At 45.3% G+C, this 27,101-nt stretch overlaps 3 protein-coding genes across 3 annotated transcripts in view; all 3 read left to right on the top strand.

The window, feature by feature from the left end:
- The window catches only part of washc5 (WASH complex subunit 5), a 12,211-nt gene extending 8,059 nt beyond the window's left edge, over positions 1 to 4,152 (top strand). The window contains exons 17-29 of the mRNA XM_076012586.1: positions 1 to 4; positions 139 to 240; positions 628 to 807; positions 969 to 1,093; positions 1,185 to 1,347; positions 1,508 to 1,610; positions 1,709 to 1,788; positions 1,968 to 2,071; positions 2,299 to 2,428; positions 2,521 to 2,617; positions 3,086 to 3,239; positions 3,415 to 3,502; positions 3,664 to 4,152. The exon at positions 1 to 4 is cut by the window's left edge and continues 77 nt beyond it. Coding sequence (XP_075868701.1) covers positions 1 to 4; positions 139 to 240; positions 628 to 807; positions 969 to 1,093; positions 1,185 to 1,347; positions 1,508 to 1,610; positions 1,709 to 1,788; positions 1,968 to 2,071; positions 2,299 to 2,428; positions 2,521 to 2,617; positions 3,086 to 3,239; positions 3,415 to 3,502; positions 3,664 to 3,720 — 1,387 coding nt within the window. The 3' untranslated portion in view covers positions 3,721 to 4,152. The remainder of the gene's footprint in view (positions 5 to 138; positions 241 to 627; positions 808 to 968; positions 1,094 to 1,184; positions 1,348 to 1,507; positions 1,611 to 1,708; positions 1,789 to 1,967; positions 2,072 to 2,298; positions 2,429 to 2,520; positions 2,618 to 3,085; positions 3,240 to 3,414; positions 3,503 to 3,663) is intronic.
- Positions 4,153 to 4,334: 182 nt separating this feature from the next.
- Positions 4,335 to 6,809, top strand: nsmce2 (NSE2 SUMO ligase component of SMC5/6 complex). The gene is made up of 6 exons (XM_076012587.1): positions 4,335 to 4,704; positions 5,078 to 5,190; positions 5,299 to 5,452; positions 5,765 to 5,847; positions 5,985 to 6,091; positions 6,459 to 6,809. Exons 1-6 carry the CDS (start codon positions 4,590 to 4,592, stop codon positions 6,568 to 6,570), a joined length of 684 nt encoding a protein of 227 aa, XP_075868702.1. The 5' UTR covers positions 4,335 to 4,589; the 3' UTR covers positions 6,571 to 6,809.
- Positions 6,810 to 10,210: 3,401 nt separating this feature from the next.
- Positions 10,211 to 11,820, top strand: LOC142879439 (protein LRATD2-like). Its single transcript, XM_076012754.1, has one exon. The coding sequence runs from the start codon at positions 10,249 to 10,251 to the stop codon at positions 11,065 to 11,067; it is 819 nt and encodes a 272-aa protein (XP_075868869.1). The 5' UTR covers positions 10,211 to 10,248; the 3' UTR covers positions 11,068 to 11,820.
- The last annotated feature ends 15,281 nt before the right edge of the window (positions 11,821 to 27,101 follow it).

Genomic DNA, 27,101 nt, shown 5'->3' with positions numbered 1-27,101 from the left:
TAAGGTAATAATGAGATAAAGCATCTTCGGCTTTAGTGGTGGCAAAAATAGATAAATTCCATCGTTTGGTGTTGTTATACCAATGCAGTTCTAAAAAAAAAGAATTGTATTTGAATTGTACCTACTGTGATACTTCAGGTGGATCCTAAGCAGCTTCTGGAGGACGGTATCAGGAAGGAGCTGGTGAAGAGGGTGGCTTATGCTCTGCACAGGGGACTGATCTTCAATCCTAAGGCCAAGGTCAGCCCTCACATTGCCCATCATATGATTTTCTTTTTTTGGTCGATTTTTTTTTGGTCAAAGACTTAAATAGTTTGTGTTGGATTTACAGCGTTTAAAGTAAAATTTCCTTCTATAGGACCTTCATTTAAATACACGTTACACCCCTTCTCAACCTCTTTACATCCTGGATTCCAGCGGAGTGGCCTTGCTTGATTAATTACCTTAAAGTTCAACTGTATTTTTAGTGCTTGTTTTACAGACTCGGACACAAACAGAAGAATTTAGTCTTTTCTGGGGACTTCATTAACGGGCTTTAGAAACATTGGTAGAGTGAATTTTGCACAATAGGGCCCATGGATATTTGAAAATTAAATTGTGACAAATAGCACTTCCTGTGTCTCTCAGCCCAGTGAACTGATGCCCAAGTTGAAGGAGATGGCCGCCACCATGGATGGTTTCTACAGGTCGTTCGAGTACATCCAGGACTATGTGAGCATATACGGCCTTAAGATCTGGCAGGAGGAAGTGTCCCGCATCATCAACTACAACGTGGAACAGGAGTGCAACAGTTTCCTCAGGGCCAAGGTCAGTCTCATAGGCAAAGATGCTTTTTGTCACTTGTGGCCTCATCCCTGAAATCAGTTCTCTAATGTGCATTGGTGCATTTGTTACTCACTTGCGTAGCTCTGCTCGTTCATCTCATTGTGAGTAATGGAAGCTAATTGATTTGGCCTGTCTTTAATCAGATCCAGGACTGGCAGAGTGTGTACCAGTCCACCCACATCCCCATCCCAAAGTTCCCGTCGGTGGACGAGTCGGCCACCTTCATCGGCCGTCTGTGCAGGGAAATCCTCAGGATCACTGATCCCAAGTATGTCGCCACGAATGTAGTATTGCACAGTTGCTGAACAGGTCCGCTGCTTTATCTGGGCTTTCATGACAGACGCTGGTCCTTTCTACAGGGTAACGTGCTACATTGAGCAGATGAACACTTGGTACGACCTGAAGAGCCACCAGGAGGTCACGAACAACAGACTGTTCTCCGAGATCCAGAACACTCTTGGAACTTTTGGCCTCAACGGCTTAGATCGCCTGCTCTGCTTCATGATCGTCAAGGAGCTTCAGGTAATCCAGAAATACGACGGTGAAAAATGTTAAAAACATGTTAATGAGGGGTCTTTTTTTAATTTATTTTATTGCTTTAAAGCGCATATATAATTTATTTAGTACGCTTTCTGCGCACATCTAAGTTTACTTTCATATTCGGAAACCACTTTTCCCTCAGAACTTCCTGATAGTGCTTCAGAGGAGCATCCTGAAGGACAAAGCTGTTGTTGATGTTTTTAAAGCGCTAATTAGTGCTGTCAACCCCGTCCAGGGCATTGTGTGTAAGTAATCATTCGGAAAATCCCACATCTTGCCAAAGTCTTTGGACTGTTTTTGGAATTTTTTTTCTCATTTGTGATTTATCTCCCCTTAAAAACAGCAAATTCCAATAAAGTGTACGCCAGCGCTGTGGCTAAAACCCAAAAGATCTGGGGTCCATATCTGGAGTCCATCATGAAGGTACAAGGCAATGATGCTCTCTAATATTGTTAATATAATCTTTCTCTTGATAATATATGATCTTAAAATGTTGACTTGGTCGTCGGGTGCATCCTTAATTTACCCCCTGCCCCGTACCTCTGTTTTATTTTCAACCATTCAGCAGCATAACGTGATAAAAGAAAATATTCTTATTGTAGGTGGGTCAAATGCAGATTCTCAGACAGCAGATTGCCCATGAGCTGAACTACTCCTGCAAGTTCGACTCCAAGCACCTGGCTGCTGCTCTTGAAAACCTCAACAAGTCAGTCTGGTCTCACCCGCTCACACATAACTGGGTCACATTTGCATGACGATATAATTGTTGCACTAAATGGCTTTGTTACTCGTATGTGAGTACTTGGTCCGTCATTGCTTAATTTTATTCTAGACAGGTAAAACATTTTCATATTGTTGGAAAAAATCTTCTTCCACTACATGTTCTCTGATTCAAATGTTTGTTGTACTAAAGTATCAATCCACCACACCCAGGTCTCTGCTGGCAGACATTGAAGCTCACTACCAGGATCCAACCCTGCCCTACCCAAAAGAGGACAACACTCTTCTGTATGACATCACTGCCCACCTGGAGGCTGCAGGCATCCACAACCCGCTTAACAAGGTCTGGGCAATTTAGGATGATGCCTCTCGTGCAGTGTGATTTGTCGTTTGACAGATAATGAATTCCGAAACATTTCATATGTCTTTCCGCAGATCTACATCACCACAAAGCGCCTGCCTTACTTCCCCATCATCAACTTCCTGTTCATTATTGCTCAGCTGCCTAAACTTCAGTATACCAAAAACCAAGGTAAGCTTTTTAACACTGGTGAACGGTAATGGGATTGAGCTGTGATGCCTAGAAAGACATTTGGGTTTTTTTGTTGTTTTTTTTCTTTTATTTTCTTATGTTTATTTCTTTTATTAAGAGTAGACCCAGGAAATATACTTTGCAATCAGGGAAATTGCTGTTGTTTTAATACAAAAAGGGTTTAAGGCTATTTGCTTAGGTACTACTAATTTAGTGCATATGCATCAAAGTTCTATATTGAAACTCTAGCCTCTGGCCAGTAACTAACTTTCAGTGGGACATGCAAATTGAATGTTGACTGTTTCAATTTTGTGTGAAACAAATGCTTGAACCAGACAGTTTAATTAAAGTTGAAAACATCAAGGATTTTGGAATGAATAAGTCTGAAACTTTTCTTTTGATGAGTTCAACGAATATGCAACACCATGCTGCAATGATCACATGACCAACATGGAGTATTTTCCCTAGGAGTGACCTGCAGGAAAGCTGCAGACGCCGTTGACTGGCCACCTCTGGTGCTCGGCCTGCTCACCCTTCTGAAGCAGTTCCATTCCAGATACACACACCAGTTCCTGGCCCTCATTGGTCAGTTCATCCGCTCTATCATGGAGCAATGCACAAGGTACAAAGACCTCAGTTCTCTCAGTATATTTAAACGCTACCTTCTTATTTTTAGGATTAAAGCACATTTTGTTCTCATTTTGTTTGCTTGATCTTTGTATTATTCAATGCCATGCCACCTCTTGCATTCAAACCCAGAACAAATGTTTTGAGTTTCCATTTGATCTCTTTAACAGTCAGAAGATCCCAGACATACCCTCTGATGTCGTGGGAGCTCTGATGTTCCTGGAGGACTATGTGAAATACACAAAACTGTCACGGAAGGTTGGCCAACTTTCACTTTAATATAGCTTCTAGTCACGTCTTGACAATGGTGTGAATTACAAGGGTTTACGTCACCTGTTCGTGCTATGAAAGCTTGATGTCTGCCTGCAATTTTGTGTGCACATGGTCATATCGTATTATGTATTTTTCTTTGTTCCAAGGTGGCCGAAGCACATGTACCCAGTTTCATTCTTGATGAATTCAGGACAATACTGTGAAGATCTGGATGAAGCATTTCAAGAAGAGGTCCTGCCTCTGCTGTCTCTGCCTATTTGCCTCTTTGCACTGCAGCCTGCACAGATTTTCCCTTGTCATGTCTGGAGGACTGAAGTTACTCTTTCCATCAATAGTTGCTTTGCTTTTTTTCAGCTATCTTGAGTCATGTCACTGTGACACCACCACGCTAAAAGTTTAGCAGCTAAATGGAATTTAAACTCCACTGTGAGATAACATCAGTGCTGCAGTATCGATGAAATAAGGATATTGAAATGTTTACTTCAAAATTCTATCCACCATCAATGTCTTAATGCACTAATAATTGATTGTAAATAGATAGAAGTTTTAAAATTCCATATTAATTAACTTGCTAACTGTATTGTACATTGTCACTATGTGCCATTTCTCCATTGATTATCATTTATAAAAACAATGGTTCTTAAAAAAGAAAGAAAAGAAAAGTGTGTTGTCGTTGTGTACTTTCAAGTGAAAGTAAGTGTATAGTAAAGTATGTGTGCGTGCGTCAAAGAATTTCGACAAAGCCTAATCTACAGTGAGTTTATTTTACTGTGAAAAACGGAACCGGAAGTTACATGTTATTCACATTTGAGGCACATCCGCGCCTATTTTGCGAATCTGGTAACTTCGCTTCACCCTTTCCTCTGTCTCAACAATTACATAATTAGTAAAATAAACGGTTCACTGGCTAAACGACTGTTAAACATTCATTGGTCGGGATTCAAAGTCAAAGTGTCCAGAGGCTGTCGAAGACGTTGCCGTTAGCATCTTGGCTAAGTAAACTTGGTCCGCTTAGTAGCTCGCCTAAGCGCTTTACACACGCTGGTCTGGAGATATAAAGTTATCGGACGTTATGTCTCTGAGCGCCGTTCAGGGAACACTGTTGAGCCTGAAGTCATGTCAGGCAGACATGGGGACCGGAATGGACATAGTGACCGATGTAGCGACCGACCTAGCGGAAGCTCAAGGTAAAACACAAACAGCGCTCAGTCTTAAAATGACATTTCCATTGCAACTGTGTTCATTTTTAACTAGTTTGCTTGACGTTTTTACAGCTTTGTACTTACAGTATAACTTCAATTCAAAGTAGTAAATTTCCCGATGCTATTGTCTGTTATACTTATTTTACCCCCACCAACTATAAAACTTTGGTTGCACACGTTATGTTACTTAGCAAAACAGCAGTCAATGCATTTATCCTCATTTGCACCCATTTCATTGGTCATGAATCCATAAGATCGACCCTGCATTCTTATCATAGTCTTGCAGGAGCCATTCTTCATAATGAGCGCTTGAACATTTTCACGTCTTGTCGTAAGCTGTCGAGTTGTTGTGTTGCAGATAAAGTTGCGAACCCTGCCATCAAAGAGCTGGAGGCCATGCTTCTGGACTGTGCCAAGCTGGACAGGGAGATTAACTACTTTGTTGACGTCGTGCAGCAGGTCACGGCAGAGGTCAGATCAGCCTGGCATCATCTGATCACTGGTCCTGATGTTGAGTTGTCCAATTGGAACTACACGGGGACCCGACGTTGATATAAAAGTGAAATGTTTTTTCCGCAGGTGACCTCGCAGCAACCCGAGGCCATGTTCAGCCTGTCAGCCAAAGTGAAGGAGCAGTTTGAACAGAGAACAGCCAGGCTCTCAGACGCTGATTTGCAGAGTCATTCAAAAGTAGTGGCCTTTAGAGAAAGCATCAAGAACAGTTCCAATGAAGGTAATGTCTGTGCAGACAAAAGACGTGGGGCAAATAGTCTGGGTTGTCTCAGGCTCCCATGAGAAATCAGCAACTGATGTTGTATTCCAAGCTTTGTACACAGTAGCTCAATCTGACTCTGCTGGTTTATGTTGCGGCTAAATTTGCTTCCACTTCAGATCTCTGATGCCATCATTCTATACAGAAAACTTAACTGCTTTAAGCTGAAGGACATTTTGGAAAATCAGGAACTCAACTCTATTAAGCTGTGATGTTTGCCGATGCCTCTTTTGAAACTCATTGTTTTGTTGTTGTTTTTTTTTGCCAACAAAGGGTCATCAGAGAACATGGAAGAGCTGGACGAGGACCTTGCTGTTTCACATTCCCAAGTCAACTTGACTTGCCCACTCACACAGGTAGATCACTTCAGCCTGCTGATGAGTCTCTCACTTTGCAGCAATTCATTCACCAAGGAGCAGCTGTATTTAATATTTAATGTTTGTTTAATATTTAACGTGGCTCTTAGTCATTCAAATAACGCACCTGTGCTTAGCTGGAAATGGTGAACCCGATGAAGAACCAAAAGTGTAACCACCACTACGACGCGGAAGCCATACGGGGCCTGATCAAGAGGAAACATAGCCAGAAGAAAAAGTGCTGGTAAGTCGCTCTCCTTCTGCGAGCTGTCGGAGAGTTGAATCAGGTTTTGCTGGAGTAAACAAGTAGATGGGCTGGCGGGGGACCAGCAGTCTGCCTGAGTTCACGTTTACTTTAGTATAGCCCTTTGATGTTTGAATGAAATTATAAACAGTTCGTCCCTAAAGGAACTGGAGTCTTGAGTCCTGCGGTCACTGCACAACCCAAGCGCATGGTTATGACAGCGGTACTCAAGAGGGGCTTGATTCTCATTGGTTCTGCAAGGAGAAAACCGCATATTGTACAGCACTAACCTGCAGGAGTGCCACTGCTACATCTCATTGGACGTGTCTGTGTGAATGTTAAGTGTCGCTCCTCCTCTGTCCTCCAGCTGTCCTGTGGTGGGCTGCGGGAACACAGATGTGAGGGAGTCCGACCTGGTTCCCGACCAGATGCTGCGAAGAAAAATCCTGAGCCAAAAGAGACAGGCCAATCGGACTTAAAGTGCTCTGCATTCCTATGAGCGTAGTCATTTACACGTTGCCGAATTTTTTAAAAATCCACTTCATCATTATTCAAGTTAGCCAGTGTTTACTTTTTTTCCCCCACGCAGACACATGTTCCCTGAGGAGGATGAAAGAAGTAATGATGTTTGTGCTTCAGCTGCTGCTGTTTTTTCTGTTAGGTATTCAGGGCTCGTTGAATGTAAATAATAAAAGCTTTACACTGTTTTGTAAATAAATTCCTCAGTCTCTTGCATGTGTGTGTGTGCGCGTGCGTGTGTGTGATGCAGTAAGATGAAAGAACCACAAGAGAGCAGTGTGTAGGGGAACGGCTATAAAGGTTTTCCACAGCATTTCATTTTTATTTTTTTTTTACAACATATCATAACTTGGTTGGTATTATGCACTGAAAGATTGTGGACGTATGATTTCACTAATGAGCCATAGACAAACCATTGTTTTTACCACAGCGGGCATGCTTGTACTTAATTAAAGCTTCCCCCTTTCCTGCTTTAGCACTGTGTGAGGGGGCTTTGCTCCACACAGCGAAACAAAGGCAGCGTTGAGACGTAGCTAGGTAAAGTTAATCTTTTAATAACCTTGCATCAGCTCAGCCCCTCTGCCCCCCCCCCCTATAAATCTCTAATTACGGCGTCCCTCCAAACAATTCTCCACGCGTCACTAAGAGCGTTTTTGTCCTGCGGAAAAAAAACAAAAGTAGCGACAGCAAATAATCTGGGCTAATGACTCACTCTCCTCCCCTTTTTCCTCCGAGCAGCCATTCTGCATATCTAATCCTGTTTACCACTCAACATGTTAAGTCACAGGTAATTTCACAACAACGGTTCAATTTGTGAAAAGTGCACTCGCAAGCGTTGCAGAGGCATTCTTTCACCGTAACACAGCCAAAGCCATTAGGGCCTTTTTTCTTGGAATGGATGCAGAGCTGTAAATATCCCCAATATCACAATCCCCTGCAGACCGACAGTACCGCAGGGGATGGGGTGGGGGGTGGTTGGCTAGGTTAAGGGAGGGAGGGAGGACTCAGTCAATTCCCTGCAGATGTTTTCCTTCTGTTTGGTTCATTTGATCTAGAATTCACCTTCATCTGCTCCAAAGCTCCAAGAAGCAACTGTAATGTCTGCGTGAGACGCGGCGGGCGTCAACATTTGGATCGTCCAAGGAGGACTTTCCCTTCTAGCTGAAAGTTTTTAACTAGATTTCACCTCCTGACGCGGTGCCAAAGCTGAGCGTGGCCAGGGAGGCGAGCTTCCAAAAATCCAGGTGTAAGTAATGACAAGATGCTGAATTTTCAGGGCCCTGCTTGTTGCTCGCCGTCAGGTCTCAGTGGGATTCCTGAGGAGAGAATGTAGCCCAATGTTGCTGTTGCTAGCAACAGCTGTGCATTTTCCTGTTTCATGAATGAAAAAGTCCTCTTTAATTGCAACGCGATATATTGCTATTTTGATGCCTCAGCAATTCTGCAGAGCTACGCACAGCATGAAGCGTTTGGAGGGAAAATCCAGTACAAAGTTAATATACAGAAAGAGCCACATAACTCAAGTCAGTCTTAATTTGATTATAGAACTATGGCTATCCGTCTAGTTATTTACAGTGATGCAATGTCAAGTTCAATGATATACTCAAATAGAATAAAAATGTATGGCTGGTAGAGTATTGGATTACTGCAAGTAAAGGTTTTTTTTTTCTGTTTTTGTACAGGATGAAGGACATAAAAATGTACAGAATTTAGATTTAACAGAATTATCTTTGTTTCCATGAATTACATCATGAGCTCTTGTAAGGTAAGATTTAAACCTCAGGATTGGATTTGCTTTCTTCAGCGGTGACCTTACATTATAAATAACATACTTGCAACAGAGTTCACACAGAGGACTGATTTCTACATGGCCCTTATACTCTCGAATTATCAAGCGTTTAATAGCCAGGCAAAGAATTTAATGAGAAACGGGAGCCAGCTTCCCTGAAAGATACTTCTTCCACACCAACTTGAAGTAATTCTTAAAAGAGAAGTATTCCCTTCTAATCAAAGCTGCAGTGCCTTCACATATTCCTTATCAACCCTTCCGCGGCGCAAAACTAATGTTAATCTATCCACACTGTAACCAACTGCATCAATTCACCATATGTTTGCCCTTCAAACACTTTTTCCCCACCAAAAAAAACCCACACTCTAGTTGAGCAGCCACGTGAGATCATAAAAAAAACTATTTATGCAGATTGTCTGAAGCACAGTTAGCCCTCTGTCCACAGCCTCCAGCAAAAACAAATAAAAGCAAAACAAACTGACGCTATGTTAAAATGTAAATGTATGTTGGAAATGTTGGTTAGGAGCTCTCAGAAGGTGGGAGGAACTCCCGTCTGGTGAAAAGATAACTCCCCCACCCCCACATCATGTAGCTGGCTTTGGAAAAGTATCAGAGCCCGCCGTGACTTCACAAAGGGTACATTTCCAGAACTTCATCTCACAGCACAAGTAGAAGCGTAAAGAATGGGCATTGACACGTCATCGCATCCCATTTCTGACCTGCCTGGAGACACTGAAAATATTAGCACAGGGAAAGCTGCATGTAATGTGTGGTGAACAGCAGGGGTGGTTTATTATTAATATCAACATTGGTGAAGACTTGCTGGTGTCTAAGTCATAGATATGGTGATAGCCCTTCATGTATAAGGTCACCCTTAAAATATAATAAATCCAAAAAAACTACAGTCTTGCAGTCATTTCCAGTATCCACTTATTTCCGCCCGTGCGTGAGTCGTGGCCACGCCAGGAGAAACTTTTCTGTCTCCGCAACAGCTCAGTATGTTAAATAGTAGTCTCCCCCCCTCTCCTACGTACATGTTGCTGTTTTGAAGTGAAGCCGAGGCACGGAGGCGCGCTGTCGCTTTAAAAGGCAACACCACCCAGCCAGCAGTGTGTGATCCTGGTCGAGTTTCACTGCAACAGCCTCCGCGGTGCGGTCGGTGCGCACTGGAGAGCAGAGCGGAGCGGAGCGGAGCGCGTACCGGTCCAACCGACCGAGCGACCCACCGCACAGGAAGGAGCGGCCGCCTGAGCTTCTTCCATTCACCGATGTGACAGCCGCGGAGTTGTGCGCGTTAGAAGCGGAACGGCAGGTGAGCTTCTTCTTCTTCCGTTGTAGCCTCGGGGGCGACTGAAAACAAAACAAACAAAAACTAAACACACTAAATACCGAGCGGGCAAATTCCAGCCACTGAACTACTAAACGTGCCAGCTGACGCTTCACCCAGCCGGCGTTTTAAAGCCTTCGAGTCGAAGCGGCTGTAGTTATTTTGGACGCGGATCGAGGCTGTGATCCAACAGGTGTGTCGGGTCGCACCTGTTAGGAACGTCAACTACTGACAGAACAAGGCGTCGCTCGGGATCAGCGCCCCTTCTCTAACACTGCTTTGTGTTTTTGTTGTTGCTCCCCACGCAGGTTGCTCACACCGGGCGAACAATTATTATTATTTTTTTATTTTTTGGGGGAGGATACAAACGCGCCGCTGGGCATGGATTACTGGTGCCCGTCTTCGCCGCTGTGGATTTAGTTGAGACGCCCACAGCTTCTTCCCTCCTCCCGCCAGGAACAGGTGGATCCTGTTCCTGAGCTTTCCAGCTCGCTCCCCCCCCCACAGACGCCCCTCACCTTTATGGGGAACCAGGTGGAGAAACTCACGCATCTGACTTACGCGGAGGTTCCCACTTCGGATCCGAATGGATTCGACCCGGACGACGACGGACCGCGGATCGGCGTCTCGTACATTTTCTCCAACGACGACGGCGACGACGAGGCGGACGATCGCCCGGACCGCTTCCCGTCGGCGGCCAACCACGAGGAGAAGCCTTTCGACCCCGAGGACGAGCTCGAGTGCGCCATCCACTACCGGGACGAGTGCGTGTACGAGCGGAGCCGCGGCGGCGCCACGCACTCGGCGGAGAGTCTCCTCAACAAGTGCGCGCCGGGGGACCTGCTGGAGTTCGTGGCCAGCGGCCAGTACCCGCACTGGGCCGTGTACGTGGGCGACTTTCAGGTGGTGCACCTGCAGCGGGCCGAGATCAAGAACAACTTCCTGACCGACGTCAGCCAGGGCAAGAAGGGCCGCATCGTCAACGGCCTCTACCGGTACCGCGCGCTGCCGCCGGAAGTGATCGTGCGCAACGCGCTGGACCACGTCGGCTCGCGGGACCGCGAGCTCTACTGGAGGAACTCGGAGAGTTTCGCCGCCTGGTGCCGCTTCGGCAAGCGGGAGTTTAAGATCGGCGGCGAGATCCGCATCGGGAAGCAGCCGTACCGGCTGAAGCTCGTCTTCTCCGAGAAGAAGAGCCACGTGTTGGAGTTCCAGAGCCTGGAGGACGTGATCATGGAGAAGAGGAGGAACGACCAGATCGGCCGGGACGCCGTGATGGAGGAGCTGGCCAACCACCTGAACACCACGCAGGAAATCAAACAGGAGCACTGTGTCAAATGATTCATCTGAGCCTGCAGCGTTCCCTGGAGAAAACAAACAAACAAAGAAAAAACACCAATTCGCCCACCTCAGTCTCAGTACTTGGTGTGGAGTGTCTGTGACATGTGATATACAGAAATTTGACACCATCGGGTGCGTGACGTGAGATTTGAGCTCAAATGCTGGCACATCGTGACGTCGTGCATCTCTAAATTGAGAGGAGACGCCTGGTTTTCATCCAAAGCAGAGCAGAGATCAAAGGTCACAAATTGCGCACCCTGGTTTTGTTTCCACAAACTGCCTCAAACCCCGTAAAGAACTATGAGGTATTTCACAGTTGTCGCTGCACCAGCAGTCAAATCGCACGAGGATGGACTGGGATTCAAATTGCCTATAATTATCTTTCTTATCCGACAAATCTTTGCACAGTGGAGCAAAACTCTCTCTGTCTCTGAGTGCTGAAAGCTTTGCTCCTGTGCAACTCAGGTGCCGGAGATCAATAATGGAGTGGAAGACAAAAGACTTGCGATCTTTGTGTTGTTGTGCGTCGACCTTGAGGGACACCCCCCCCACACACACTTCTTCTGCCGCTTCTGCATCCAATGATGGCGAGGCTCTGGCTGCTCTCTGACTCCTCGGCGGATGCTGGCAAACGGCCACAGTGTAATATTAATTCATCCCTTTCAACAGTTTTATTTTTTGAAGATGAGAGAGATGTTTGTATAAAAAAAGAAATATGAGAATTATCAGAATAAATCTATATTTGAACAGTAACGTTTTATTATTCTTTTTAGTTAGGATATGCTTCTGGTATTTTAAATGATTTTGATTTTAAGGCGATCTAATGTTTCCTGAGTTTTCTGCTTTTGTCTGCCGCGTCCATCTGGTCACAGAGCCCACAGAGAACGTTTGTGGAAGTGGGGAAGGTAACTGGCCGAAGGGTAGCGAAAGCCTCCAGCTCCTGCAGAGACCGAGCAGAAATTCTATTGGGAGCTGCCATGTGGTTAATTAAATTCCTGCCCGAGTCAGTGAGAGTTGGGCAAAAACACACTGTTATTCTCAAGAAAACACTTCAGTTGTTGTTTTTGTTGAAAGTAAAATTGCCATGCAGTCCTGACAGCAGCTACGCTAATCAGATTAGTGGCAACCAGGTTTAACACTTGCTTCCCCAATTACCTTGTTGTCTTCAGCTGTGGTCTGGCCGGCGTGCCGGCGTGCAGCAGTGGCTCCCTGATTATTGCCGCAACTGAAAAGCCTTAAAGGCCGATTTGAAACTAATACCGGATGCGCTTAATTGTGGAGGTTGTCGGGTTTCGACATTGCAGGATTAAAATCTTTATGTAAATCTGGATGTACCCGGTGTGGAGTTGATGAGAGGGGGTTCCTGTATCTTCTTGTGTCTCTGACGTGAACAAGTGTGCTGTATTTTTTTTTTTGCAAAACCCTGATATAATAACAGCTGCACCAGCAACGTCATCATGCGATCTGCCGATCTCCACCTGTTTGACTAATAACTAAATCTCTACTCTCAGCGTGTGGTTGTCTGATGAAGCGTCCCTGCAGCTAAAGCTGCTCACGCTGCCAGTCTTGATGTGAATATTTTAAGAGCAAAACATCAGCTCTGTTATCTCAAGTTACTCTCCGGTCGGGCTGGACATTTTTTTTTTTTTTTTTTGCTTTGTTTACACCTCTGTCGACTGGAGATAAGTGACTTTTGAAAGTTGAGCCTCGGGCTAAGAGTGCTCCCCGCTCATATTTGGAATTCATTAAACACTGTGTGCACCCACAAACTTGCCCAAAAGGAATTCTGCTAAAGCGCTTGTTTTGTTATCGTTATTATCATTATTACTATCATCATTATTTTAAGGAAACAAAGTGCAAGAGCATGGTGCACTTATTTCTCGCTCTCTCTCTCTCTTGCTTTGCTCAAAAGTGGGGTTTATTCAATTGAATAACCCCAAAAATGGAAATTGTGACGGGGGGGAAAAAAAACGATGAGGTAAATAACAAATCTGATGAGATGCAAACAGCGAGATACGGGGTGCACCGGCGCCGCCGACTTCAAACAACAAAAGCGGCTGAAGCACTTTACAGTGCGCTCACATCGAGAGGCTGCAGCGGAAATTGCAGCCGACTCTGGTTGTTTTGAACGGCGAGTCATCGTGTGCGTGTGTGTTTTTTTTTCTTCTTCTTCCTCCTCGGTGGAAGCTGATGACTCCCTCGCAGGCAGTCACTCGATGAGTTACTCCTGGCTGTTTGTTTTCCTCTGGTAATATTCACATAAGATAATGCCGTCGTCATTTCACTGCAGGTGAGGTCCCGCCGGAGCCGCAGCCGGATCACCTGTTATCAAATGCCGGGCGCATTAGCATTACTCCAATACTCTGCTGTGTAACACAGCGATGAAATATAAATTGTGTGCACGTGTGAGTGTGTGTGTGAGATGCATATTTATGATAATCAGTCATATTTTTTTCAGCAGCAGCAGATTGTGGCAAACGGCTTTAAAGCAGCCGTCGGTGGAATGCTACGTTTGGGAATATCAACTCGCATCTTTCATCATGTGTGACAAAGCTTAAATCATTTTTGTGATCCAAATATTTCATTTTAATACCCCTCCCCCTGCAGACCTGTGGCTTTCCCTGCGATTTACGCATGTGAATGCCGCGCTCTTTGAAATTGGATCAGGCTGCCAGTTGAATTGATGAGTTTGATCATTTTTGTCTTCGAAACAAAGGGCCTGTTTTCACTTGGCCATTTCATGCGTTTTTTGCTGATCAGATTACGAAAAACGCATGAAATGACCACGTGCAACAGAATGCGAGCTCAGTCCACATTAACGACCGCCTACTCCACTCACCTCTCCCGTGGACGTACTTGGTCGGCGCCCCACCTCCCGGTGTCGTCGTTATAAAGTTACAAACAAGAAGCAAAAACAAATCATTTTTGTTAGACTCGTTTATTAGCATGCTAATAAATTTCATTCCGGATTAGCGTATTTTGTCAGCAGAGCAGCGGTCGCAGTTTCCCCACATATGTGATTAAATGTGCGACAGCCACTGTTGATCTGAAAATAAAGTCGTCACCACTCTGTCCCACCAGTCGTTACTCCTCGTTCGGATCCATATGAGCTGCAGTAGAATTAAAACCAGTGACTTGATATAGTCCGCAAACAGGAAGTTGATTCTTATTCGCTGTCATGTAAAACTCGCCGTGGTTTTGCGCTTTACTGCCCCCAGTCGTTAAAAACGGAAATGACACATGTTGCATTTGCATAGGTTCGGCGGGGTGAGGGGGTGGGGGGTGGGGGGGTGATGCTATCACATATGGCATGCTCGAGACGCATTCGTTAATGCTACGTGCGAACAGATGCTGCGAGATCCGTTCTCGTGATCCAATCACCCAAAACGGTTACAAGTGACCAAGTGAAGACAGGGCCAAAGACGCACTTGTCGCTTGTGTTTTGTAACCATCCCTAAAACATAACAGTGCTTCTGAGTAAAGAGTGGGAGTCCCTGCTGTGAGTCACTCAACGCCAGCGAGCAAAAACGATCGCATAACTTGGAAAAACTAATTGTTACCGACGATATACGTGGAATGAAAATACTTGATTTTGATATCTATCTATCTATCTATCTATCTATCTATCTATCATCCTGACACGACAAAAGTGACTACAACCAGGTTTTATGAAATGCGAGACACGGTGCCGTTTACTTGTAATTGAATTCATCGCGGGGCGAATTGAATAAATTATTCAAACTATGACATGTAATTTAAGATGAGGCCACGTTGTGTCCAAGTGGTGTCACCGCGGCTCGCTGGAACAGACGGCCAACCTTCTGTGCACGTGCTCGCCTCACGCGGTTTACTGCCAGTCTCTGCGATGTCAACAAAACACATTCGATTCATTATTTTCTTTTATTGTCTCGTCATAAAAAGCGCTGCTCCGTAGGTCCTCTGACGGCTATAAACTCAACCTGCCGTCTCGGTCTCGGCCTGGCCGCTCAAACGATCGCTCCGGTCTCTCGCAGCCGAGCCGTTGTGCACCTTTGATGGAGCTCGAGTGGCTTCAGTGAAAGGCCACCGGTGCGATCGGCAACCAAAATAGATGCGGCGAGTAGTACGATTTTTTTTTTGAAGCCACAATAGCAGAAGTGCAAGCCCATGGGGAGGCTTCGGGTTTGACATATTGACTCATTCATGTCGTCCTTTTGGCTGGCGAGTCTGCCGCGCTTCCTACGGGAGAGTTGGCAGAGAGCCCGCAGCCCTCCGGCTAAACTGGCAGCGCTACAGGATTTAGGTTGGCGCCAAAGCATGAATCAAACCCGCAATTTGTCATTATGTTACTAAGTCAGACGCAAAAAAAAAGAGAAAACAAAACCAAAAAAAACATCCAACCTGCCCTCTCACTCACAAACACGTCTGAACTTCTGGGGATTGTGTCGATGAGAAGATTCTATCTGGCAGGCCAGCAGGAAGACGGAGGGGAGGTCTCGGACGTGACCCCCGGCTGCGGACAGATCGTTATCCCCAAGCCACAAAAAGTGGAACAAACACGGTGAAGAGTTAGGACAGAGAGTTTGAGGAGGTTTCATAATTCCAGGGTACTTTGTCATTCACAGCATGACTATTATTTCAGAAGGGGGTTGTTGGATGTGCATTTTTTTTTTTTTATTATTCTGAGGTTTCCAACACCATGAAAGTGACAAGGTTTTAGCAATAATAATAGAAAAATTCTTCAGTTATTGTTAAAACGACATTGTGGAATGGCTTGACTGTCCTTGTGGGATAAGATGTTAAAAGATTACTTTAGCCTTTCATCCGCACTGGTGATCGATTGAAATTTCCTCTGAATGAGTGTTGCTCGCGGTGGTGACAGGAATGCAGGATCCAATAAAACAGGGGCATCTTCACTTTAAAAGAGTGACGTGGATGTTTTGGAAGTGGCGGTCATCGGAAGTCCTTGTCATCTGTAAGTTTATTAGCTCTGGGTTGTATTTGTAACGTCTGACCCTGGATGGAGAAACAGCAGTAGTTTGCATGGTAAAAGGGCACAGTGATGAGCTGTGGAAACTGAGGAAACGTTGTCGACTCCGCCACTGTTTACAAGCTTGCATTCATTTCCTGTTTTTGTCTCAACTAAACCCTGCCTCTCCTGTTTCAACTTGAGGTTCTGGCTTGTCTTGCAATATTGGGTTCAGCTGAAAATTACTAAGATTAGACATTTTTCAAGATGGATTTGGAAGAAGTATGTCCTATCTTACCTGTGGTTGTGGCCAATATAATATCCTTCAGCAAGTACATCATAAAACTGAAAATGATATTTCTAGAATAGTTTTTTGTTTGCTCTTTTTTTGATGCCTTCATCTATCAGACCATCTACTCTGGACCAAGACAGAGACGTCATGAAGTAAGTCCTGGCCTCTGCATGAGTCAACTTGGAAAGGCTGATCAAAAGGTGTGAACCAATAACATGAACTTTAATGCATCCATTAACCCTTTGTAGAACACTTAGTGAAACAATTGGATTTTAAAAATGTAATTTCAAGAGCCACAGTAGGAGACATAAGGAGATATTTTTCATTCACGACTTTGAAAATGTGTTCAGTTCTAGGCTAAATCAGTTAGTTTCTATATACAGTCTCTTGCCCAATCAAGATTTTTCTTTTTGCATGTGTATGTAAAAACAAATTGTACATGAATAATGTCAAAATTGTGTCCTTTTGGACATTGAAATAGCAGTAATGAGGAACTTCACATTAATCATACAGGACATGATACAGTGTAAAACAAGCTTAGCAACTCACTGCATGGAACCAAGAAACAAAAAGTCTTAAAAGCTCCTCATGTAACCTGCAGCAAGAAAACAGTCCTCCATTATATTGTTATTATAATTCCTTGTTATGTAATTGTGAGTAATAATATATGTTTAGAGATGAACGGATATGGTCCCTCTTCCTAAAAATGAATCAATCAAAAGCCACTTGTTTTCCACCATAAATTCAGCTGCCTGCTGCCGGCACAGGGTTAATAATTCATATGGGACCTCCAGCGCTTTTTTTTTTTTTTTTTTTACAGGGATCGTGTTTACTGTTGGTCTCAGACTGGAGCCATGAGTCTTTCCTGTCCCGACGCTGCATGACACTTTGTTTTTTTTAGTCCAACAATGGCCCCGAGTCCCTTCCCACCCGGACTGGCAGAGCTCCTTTATGTGCACAGCAAAATCCCAGAGTCCAGCTTCACTCACTTTGTGCTCCTCTTGCTACTTTCCAGCCTTCCACAACTGAATGTAACCAATGTTCTCTTCTCTTCTATCGCTTCCTGCGACAAAATGCGCTTTGTTGTCGTCGGAACAGGAAGAGCTTGTTACGTCACAAAGCCAGAGGAAGGAATTCGCTGTACCGACGTTCAAGGGAACTATAATAACAAGCAAAACAAGAAAACTCTTGGATGATGGACCCCGATGGGGTGCTGTGTCATGTGTGGTCGGGGAGGATCTGTTTGGTTTGCGTAAGCCGAGTGACACAAAAACTTAAACAAACTGACCCTGACTGGCCTGGGCGGTGATGGAAGAGCGAATGAACGAAAGGATAAAAGTGGAGAAAGAAGAGGGTGGGTGTGGGTGGCGGAGGGGGAGGGGGGGGGGTGACTGGAGCCGCGGCCCTGGCTGACTGCGGTTATTAAATCCTCATACTTGACGAGAGATGTGACCGGGAATTGTTGCCTTCGAGCTCTCCGACCTCTTTGTCGCTTCAATTATTTATGGCGGTGTGATTCTAAAGCGATCAACAATAATCCGAGCTGGAGCCTTCACACTGAAGCCGTGCCCTGCGTCTTCAGCTGACATCGCGACCAGAGGCAGAGGATTGCAAAAAAACAAAATTTGAATCGTCCAGTTATGGCTGTTCCTAGACTTTTAAATCTTTTGCTTTTTTTTTTTATCCGCGTCCTTTACTAAGCAGTATTAAATGTTATCGTCTTTGAAATTGCTCTTTATATATGAGCAGTTTTTACTGCTCCAAAAAAAATGAGAACGAGAGCCCAGAGAGTCTTGGAAGAGAGTGGGTTTTTGAGTTTGGAGTGCGCTTCACCTGCCAGCAAGAGTCATAATCCCCCCAAGAGACTTTTTTTCTGGCCCACTTTGCCAACTGCCTTTTCAAACCTTCCTGAGGAATCGTATTAGCGCTAATCAGCGCCCTTGCGCTTCTTTAATTTTAATTCTGTGTTGCTGCTCCTCTGCCCTGCCTGTCTAATTGTCAGAAAGGGTGGCGGTTCTTTTTACATCCTTTACAGAAAAAAAAGAGGCAACCTAAAATGATGTACCTTTTTGTTTTGAAGAAAAAAAAAAGAATCCCTGCCTGTTTCTTGTTAGCTTTACAGCCTATTCTTGCTTATCTTTGACAGCTCTTATATTCAATAGTCTCAGAAGAGACGCAATTGTGTCCATGATTCCGACTTATTCACATCTGTCTTTTGTTTCCAGGCTGTATTCCTCCTCATGAATTGCAGATTTTCGGATGACTGGAGCTGCTCCTGTGCACAAACAAAATGCTGAGGGGTAAACACTGATACCACCAAGTTTAGCGTCTACGAGGCGGTGATCAAAAGCAAGTTCTCTTTGTGAGAAAAAGTTTGAAATTTTGTGGTGGGATTACAATAACGTAGCCATGCAGGCTAGGAGTCAATTAGCTTTGCATTAGAAAGCTGATCTGCTTAGAAACACGACTCCCGTGTCATCCAGAACTCATTTAGCAGCCACCCAAAACTCACCGTCACCTATCAGCTGTTTAATCTGCTCCAGCACAAGAGTGTGAACTCGTTCTTTTGCTCATTCTTACCTTTGTGCAGACTTCCTGCTGTCAGGTTTTCTGACTTTCACAACACCACAGATGACATGACCCAAATGCTAAGCATGCAGCCACAGCTACAGCTTGCTAGACAGTTGACTGAGTTAAGCATTTAGTCTTCCCAAAACATTTTCAATAGCAAATGTTCTAAATCTTAGTTCACACATTTGCAGATACTTTAAAAAAATGTTTTTTCCCCAAACCCACAATGCAGATTGAGCTAAAAGCAACATCCACGACGGCATGCCAAGGCTCTAGGTGGCGATAGCGTTATTGATCTGTCTCTTCAACCACTACAGAAGAACACTGTGAGTGTGAATATTGAGAGCCTTCTTGTAGAAGTGGCAAAACATGTTAAAAAACAAAAAACTAAAAAAAAACAACTAAAAATCGAAAAAGAGAGGATGGCTGATTCATGTGTTTGGATGGACAGCGGGGTAGAATCACTGGAGCGCCAGCTGAATATCAACTGGGAGTTGCGCCAACAAAAGTACAAAAATAGTTTTTAGGCACTTTATGAGTGAAATCCAGACGCAAAGTCGGAACCTGCCATGTTGCTACGCACAATGATGGACAGGTGAATATTGAGGTAATGACGCTGGCGATACCTAAAATGTCTTTTTTTTTTTTATATAACTTTCCACACTTGTACATGCAAATGCGTACAGTTTCTACACATCTACGTCTTAGAATGTGTTTTCCAAAACACCTATTTTCAGCGGCTGGAAATGTATTCGCTTGCAGATGGGAGGCCAAAAATACAGACAGAAAGAAAAATCAATGTTTTCAAAAAAATACCATGAGAGATGTAGATGTTCTCTCTTTTAGGTTTGTAAAAAAAACAAACAAACCCAAAAGCAAACCAAAAAAACCAAACCAAAACAATATTTAGTTACGTGTCAGGTAGTGGTGTGGTGCAGCGCTGTCGCCGGAGGAAGGTCCTGTGTTCGATTCTGGTCCTGGGGCCTTTCTGTGTGGAGTTTGCATGTTGTGTCTGCGCTGGCTTTCTCCAGATTCTCCAGCTTCCTCCCACAGTCTGTGAGGTGAATTTGGAACTCTAAATTGACCCATAGGTGTGAGTGTGAATGGCTCTATGTCTTTGTTTGTCTTTCCCGTGACAACTGGGATGGGTTCCGGCAGACCCCTGCGACCCTGAGTGGAGGAGGAAGTCTGAAAAGAAAATTGATGGATGGATGGATGGATGGATGGATGGATGGATGGATGGATGGATGGTGTTAATTAGCCAGAACATGTATCTGTTTTACCAATGCGTTTCAGTTGGATAAAAAGGATGCAGGATTGAGACGGACATGAAGAAACATTATTGGCATTGTTTGCGTGATGCTTTCTGACCAGCAGATGCAGCTAAATAGTGTAATCAAAGCTTTATAAAAGTGGTACAAAATACATAAAAAAGGACAGTCAATGTGACTATTTTACGTTTGGTAAATGGTTTTAAAAGTCAGAACGAATAGCCTTGAATCATTGATCTGTTATTTGTCCAAGAAATGACTCACAAGCCCTTCTACCTGCGACCGTCGAGGCTGAATGGAAGCAAAAAGAAAAGGCTCCACTCACAGCGACATTTTTCTGTATGTGTGACATCGAGTGCGCGTCGCTTGAACTGACGTAGCCTTTCACTCGGTGCTCGTGCGTACACAACCAACCAAGCACCTGGAGCGCATGGATGTTCTATACGGGGTCCTTATTGCTCCTCGGCTGCAAGCGTGAAGAGATGCAAATTTGCTCTACATTGAATCACTGTTATTTGCACTGTCATGTTTCCATCTCGGGCGCCAAACAAGCACTCTGCCAGCTGCCTGCCGGCGGGTAGAGCTGGGATTGGGTGGCTGACGGAGCGAGCCATTAGCCTTTGTGGGTGTCCTCTGTACGAAGGCAGGTGCACTCAGTAACAAGCTATCGCGCCCCTTCCGGCTTAATCAAAGATATGGAAATGGAGGCGTTAGAGTGTGCGCGTGGCAGACAGTTGCGAGTGATGGCCAGGTTTTCGCTGCTTTTTACGCGTTTGTGTGTAACAAAGAGGGCCGGCCAATTAGCAAGAGGTTTGCCGCCGATAATGAGGCGCCGCTTGGAGCGAACGCAAGCAGAGCCAGTTCGGAGTCACTCAGCCACCGTGTGATGTCACCTCATCAGACGGATCAAGGGATCAAACAGTTGACCGATCCCAGTCTTGGGATCGGTCAACTGTTCCAGAGGCGGTTGCTTCACTTGAATATTTCTTTCCCTGACGACTTTTTACTTTTACTGTTCTTTCCTTACGTTGGAAAAACACGCCCATTACTTTTGTGTTTGAAAATTGTTTAAAAGATACAAATTCTGTTAAAAGTAATTCCTTTATTATTATTACAGTTGGGATTGCTTGAAGTGGAGCCAATTGAACTGCAGCTGTGTAGTTAAATTTAAAAGTGGATCATATTTTAGCGTACCTCGTACCTTTAGAGTACCTCGGTTTATCAATAAATGTATTTTTTGATTAACTGCAAAAAAATATTTTTTACTTTTTGTTTAAGTACATTTAAGAACCTCTACTTTCTTAATTTTACTTGAGAAAATTAGTTGAATCAGTACTTTTACGTTTACCAGAGAATTATTCTTCTTATTAAGCCTATCTTATTTAATTTTTTCTTCTTCTTCTTCTTCTTTTTTTTTTTTTTTACAAGCATCCATACTTTTACTTAAGTACAGAAGGTTGTAAATATTTTTGCCACCTGTGGTCAGCTCAGGCCGCCTCAAGGCAAAGAAGAAGAAACAAACCGATACGATTTGATTCCCAGAACCTGTTTGACACCGAGCAGCAAGGCGAATAAAAGGCGCGTTGTCTTGGCTGTAGGCTTACTCGGCGTAAGCCTGTGTTCTGCATCTCGTCTAAAGTGGAACGGAGCCTCACTTTGCGGCGAAGGAATTTGTCACAGCAGCACATCTTTGCGGGGGTAATTGCGGCATTCCAGAGACGGATCAGCCTCCCATGTGTGTTGAGTTTATTGCTTTATAATTATAAGACTAATTACGAAGACGTATTACAAACCCCCCCCCCCCCCCAACGTGCGCAAGGGCGTGCGCGGGCGTGCGCACGCAAACTCACACCCATCAATCAGCAATATTGCTGCCGATGATTAAAATCTCAAAGTGAAAATTGGAGGCAGTAATGAGCGCAACGCCGCCTTCGCCGGCTGTTTGCTCCGAAGACGCTCTTGGATCGCCCAGATTTACTGTCAATGGGGCTCATCGTTCCATTTCCAACAGTTTGTTGACTTCCATTTGGCAATTTGTCCGTGCGCCTATTTCAAAACTCGCCAAAAAGCCTCTCCGGCGAGTCATCGCGCCGGCAATGGCACTATTTTAGCGGTGTCGCACCATTTCACATTCTCGATAGTTAATTCGATTTCAGCCAACTTGCTGTCTTTTAGAGTTTTTTTTTGCTCCTGTGCACCTGTCAGTAAGAACTGCAACAGGCATTGCAGCAAAAACCAGACTGCAGAGGCACAATAATTGCAACAGAACTTTCTTGTATAAAATTAAACGGTATACCACCAGCACGGTAAATTAAAACTACCTCAAGCGCTCCTCTGAGAGATATTAAAAAAAAAACAAAAACAAAAAACATCTCTCTATCTCGGGCACGCTATGAAAGGTTATACGCTCATTGTTTGTTCAGTGGCGAGGGGATGAAACGGCAAATAAACACACTGCCTTCCAACACGTCTCAGGGGATTTCTGAGGACAATGGCGGAGGTGTGGCCACCTCTAAGAAAAACAGGTCTCAGTGGTTGGCGGATTTAAGATTCCCAAAAAAACGGGGATGTGAGGGTTCCGGCCAGGAAAAGTGCGTGTGAGGAGGAAAATGAAAATGGAACAGTGCAACGAGTGCTGGGCTTTTATCTTCAGGTCTGGCAGAGCGGTCGACCTTGTGTCTTTAGCTCTGATGTTATGGCACACACACACACACACACACAAACACACACCACTATCTTCCATTTACAAAGCACCCCGTGACACTCCAGACCAGCTATTACAGGCGAAGGCCTCGCCGAGGACTCATTAAACTTTGGCCAAAGTTCATCAAAGAGCTTCGAGGACCTTCAGCAACATCCAGTTCCTCCATTTGATCCGTGGTGGCCAACCACCGATAAGTGGTTAACTCTTTTACGATAAAGGTTCCATTAACGCTGCTGCACGCACGCACATGCACGCACACACACACACACACACAGAACAAATAAACTCCATGTTCCCAAACAACAGGCGGACCCCATCGCTGCACGACTTCCTGTCTGGGATATCACCTGGCGATCCGAGGCGGCGTCGTTATCATGAAAGGGCTGCTTTTTCTCAGATCCTGCCGATATTCTGTGCACGGCTGAAATCACATCGGCTCCCGCGAGGCCGTCTCATCCATTGCCGCTGCTCATGGCTGCATAAACAAAGGTTATCCCGGTGCCAAATCTGCGCCCCGCTCCGTGTAGAGGGAGAGTGGTGGTGGTAGTGGTGGTGGTGGTGTGGAGGGGACCGGGGGGGGGGCTGCCAAGCGAGCGCATCCCGCTTGAGAAGGGAGGGGGGAAGAAAAACCCCTGCGGTTTCCCCATTACGAAAGAAGAAGAAGGAGCAGCAGCAGCCCGGTGGTCTCTCGCTCTCTCTCTCGCTCTCTCTCTCTCTCTCTCTCTCTCCCACTTTCTCAAATAGCCTCTGAATCCTGAATTTGCTACCTCGCGCCTTCATGCCGTTCCAGCGCGCTCGCACAAAAGGCGCGCGGATATTCAAAATACGTGTTTGGCATTTCGGCCGCGGCTCCCGCATGAATAATTCAGCCCTAAATCTTCAGAGGACGCCTTGAATTGAACGAGCGCCCCCCCCTCACCACCACACACCCATTCCCTGTCCAGATCCCTGCGCGTTATTTTGGCCTTTTTTTTTTTCGCCTCTCGTTGACTTTTAGATGCGTGTGCGTGGAATGTGTGATCGGTTAAGTACAGCTGAGCTGAGTGGTGGAGTGGAGGAAGCCGGGGTCGGGGAGGGGGAAGTGACGGGTCAGGGTGAATTAAAGCTGAAAGACGTCGGCCTCAAACCTTCTCCCTGCCTCTCGCTGCCTCCACCGGCCGGTCGTTAATTATATCTGTAGGCCGTTAAGCTCCTCATGAGTGTTGGTGGAGTGCCGCGAAGCCTGTTAATCCCAGTGTTACTCTTTATTCCGCCCGTGACGCCGCCCCCCCCCCCCTCCCTCGGTGTCAGATCGTGAAACCTGGCTGATCTCCCCCGTGGCTCTGCGCACAGCGGCGCCCCCAGTTGTCGGCTCCCCAGCTGCGGCTGCGTCTCGCTGGGCTAATTTGCGGCCCCTGTTTGGGATTCTATTTGCGCTGCCCCCTCTCGCACCAATATTCATCCCCCTCAAACTCTCAAAACAAAACTCTCATCCAGATTATTACATCAACTTCTGTAAACTTTCTCATTTTTGAAAGAAATAATCAATGAAAGTATAGTTTCATTAAAAAAAATAACTTTTACTTAATACTTTTTACACAGTGAGCAGTTGAATCAGTTCTTTTACTTTTATTGGAGTATTTTTTTTCTGTACTTTTACTTAAGTATTGAATGTGAATACTTTTGACGCCTCCATTAGAAATGTGCCAGCCAGTGGCCTGTTTTCCATTTCACCCCAAAGCTGAATGGACACGGCGCTGAAAGAGGAGGAGGAGACAAATACGACACGGAGGGCCGCTCAGACTTAAGCAGCTCAGAGAGCGCGTAGACTAAGCAATTGAATGATTGCACATCAAGAATCCTCAAGTTCAATTAAGAGCACTTAACAATGGATCAGTATGCAGGCTTTGCTTTCTCCAGACTCTTTCCAAGAGGGGAAGGAGGAAGGAGGGCGGGCCGAGGAAGGGGAAGGGCGTTGAGCGAGGCCGCGTGGAGTGATTAGCGCTGTTTCCTCTCTCTCCCCTAAGTCCCTCAGAAAGGCTCTGCGGAGCAGTGCACCACACAAAGATTCTGGGCACCTCAGCGTCGCCCACCCAGGCTACTGCCACCCGCCTGGCATCCCTCACCGAACCAATAAATCATTTGAAAGAAGCAAGTCAGGGGAGTTCTCGAATATTCTCAAATATTCCGGTAGCTGGAATTGCTTTCCTCCTGGTGGTAAGAGGATTAATAAGAAGATATCAACGCCGCAGATCTGAGCTTGTTAACCCAGCGTGTGCAGAAGCATTAACTGCCACGTTGACTAGGCTCAAAGTTCAATAATGTGCCCCGCAAACAACAAGCTAATCCGTCTTGAGCTGCACTCGCGGAACGTTTTGTGCGGGAGGTCATTTTACTCCAGCCGTCGTTTCCATCAGCTGCCCACCAGCACATGAGTTTGTTTTAGTGATTTATTGATGGGATGGATGCATACTCGAGTGTTGAGACAACAGTGAAAGATGAGGGGAAAATTCATCAGCACACTCGTCGCCTCACGGCATGCTCACGTGAAAGCAGCCTCCCGGCTGGAGCCGTCTGAATCAATTATTAAGCCATGACAGAGATGGGTGGTCGCTGGAGGCAGATAAAGCAGCTGCCAAATTAGTTTTTATTGTGCATTGGTGTGTTTCGGAGCCACTCCAAATAGCACTCTGTTGCTCTCCAATGCAATATAAGGCGCTGGAGGGGCCACTTTCTCTTTGGACCCAGTCTGCACACAGGCCTCAGTGCTACCACTCCATCTGTATCCAGGCCTCGGGCAATAACAGAGCTCACATTAGAAAAGGTGTCGGGGGGTGGGGGGGGCGGGGGCGGAGGGGGGGATCCAGATCGTCCAAATCGCTGAACTGATTGTGAATCCTCTGGATCTCACTCACTTAACAGAAAATAGTCAGTTGAGTCACATTGGTCAGTAATAACTGAGCATGAAGGTCCAACCCTGATGGAGGATTTTGAGCCATAAGATTCAACCCAGGTGCATGTGAATGAAGTTCATGGCAAGTACTTGGGCATTTGGTAAGACGGCACACTATCCTTTCCCAACCATATCTCAAACCTTCAATCCATAGTAAAGGCCAGACTGGGGTTCCTCTCTGCCACTCTGCTATCCGGATTGCCCCAAACGCTTCCTTCAGTACACTTCACTGCACTCTGTATTCTCTGGCCCTCACTCCACACATGTCAGAACATGCACTGGTTTGCCTTCATCTACAAAACCCTACATCAGACCTGGGCAAAGTACGACTCATATATAAGTATAAGCTCAGCGCGATACCCCCCCCGGTCAACAAAACTTCCGTGGCCCGCCGACACGATGCAGGTTTGTCATGTGGCCCGTTGCAAAAATAATTGCACGCCCCTGCCCTACATGGTCTTACACCCCACTATCTACATCACCTGTTGCACCCTTTGTCAGTCATACACAATACCTGGTCTTCACTCTACATCCAATAAAAAAAAAATGCAGAAACCTCCACCTACATTGGTCTTGCATCATTTCAGTCTGCTGCTGCCTGTGACTGGAATGCTCTGCAAAAAACTCTCAAACTGGACCAATTCATTCCTATCCCTGCCTTCAGAGCTGCTCTCTCAGACAATTTCACCCACTCCTGCAACTGTTTGTCTTCCATGTACTGCCTGTCCGTGTTGTTGTTGTGCTTTTATGATTTTTTTATTCATTTATTCTTTTTACTGTGTTTTACTCCCTAACCCACCCCCTTCCCTCAAGTGGCCCTTGTCACTTGTAAGACCATCATTGGAAATAAGAATCCGTTCTTAATTGACCTGCCTGATTAAATAAAGATGATGATGATGTTGATGATGACGATGACGATGATGATGATGATGATGATGATGATGATGTTGATGATGACGATGATGATGATGATGACGATGATGATGATGATGACGATGATGATGATGATGATGATGATGATGATGATGATGACGATGAAGTTTACGGTCCAGGTCTGAATCATAGAATTTGGCTTATTACCTAAACAAGTCCCTTGACTATTTTGAGTCTTGGATTAGATTAATAGCTTGTGGTGGCAACTACTGTGTATTTCACTGTCAGGTGTGTTATAATGAGGTCGTAACAGGTCTTGGTGATTGACATAATTGTTGCTCGATTTGGGATTTACCGGTCCAGAGTGGTCGCAGAGAGTCTGAGAGTAATGAGCAGTGCTTGCCACTGCGCAGGAGGCTGTTTGGTGCGACACCAGGGCCGTG

Source organism: Nelusetta ayraudi, unplaced genomic scaffold (assembly GCF_046127955.1).
Source record: "Nelusetta ayraudi isolate G7.1 ecotype Tasmania unplaced genomic scaffold, CSIRO-AGI_Nayr_v1 ptg000136l, whole genome shotgun sequence".
Taxonomy (NCBI): Eukaryota; Metazoa; Chordata; class Actinopteri; order Tetraodontiformes; family Monacanthidae; genus Nelusetta; species Nelusetta ayraudi.
Note: the sequence above shows the minus strand (reverse complement) of the source record. Positions and strands in the feature narration are given on the sequence as shown.

Coding starts and splice junctions, on each gene's coding strand:
- nsmce2 (XM_076012587.1), top strand. CDS start 4,590: ATGTCTCTGAGCGCCGTTCAGGGAACACTGTTGAGCCTGAAGTCATGT. Junction 5,848..5,984: donor TGACTTGCCCACTCACACAG/GTAGATCACTTC, acceptor ACCTGTGCTTAG/CTGGAAATGGTGAACCCGAT. Junction 6,092..6,458: donor AGCCAGAAGAAAAAGTGCTG/GTAAGTCGCTCT, acceptor TCTGTCCTCCAG/CTGTCCTGTGGTGGGCTGCG.
- LOC142879439 (XM_076012754.1), top strand. CDS start 10,249: ATGGGGAACCAGGTGGAGAAACTCACGCATCTGACTTACGCGGAGGTT.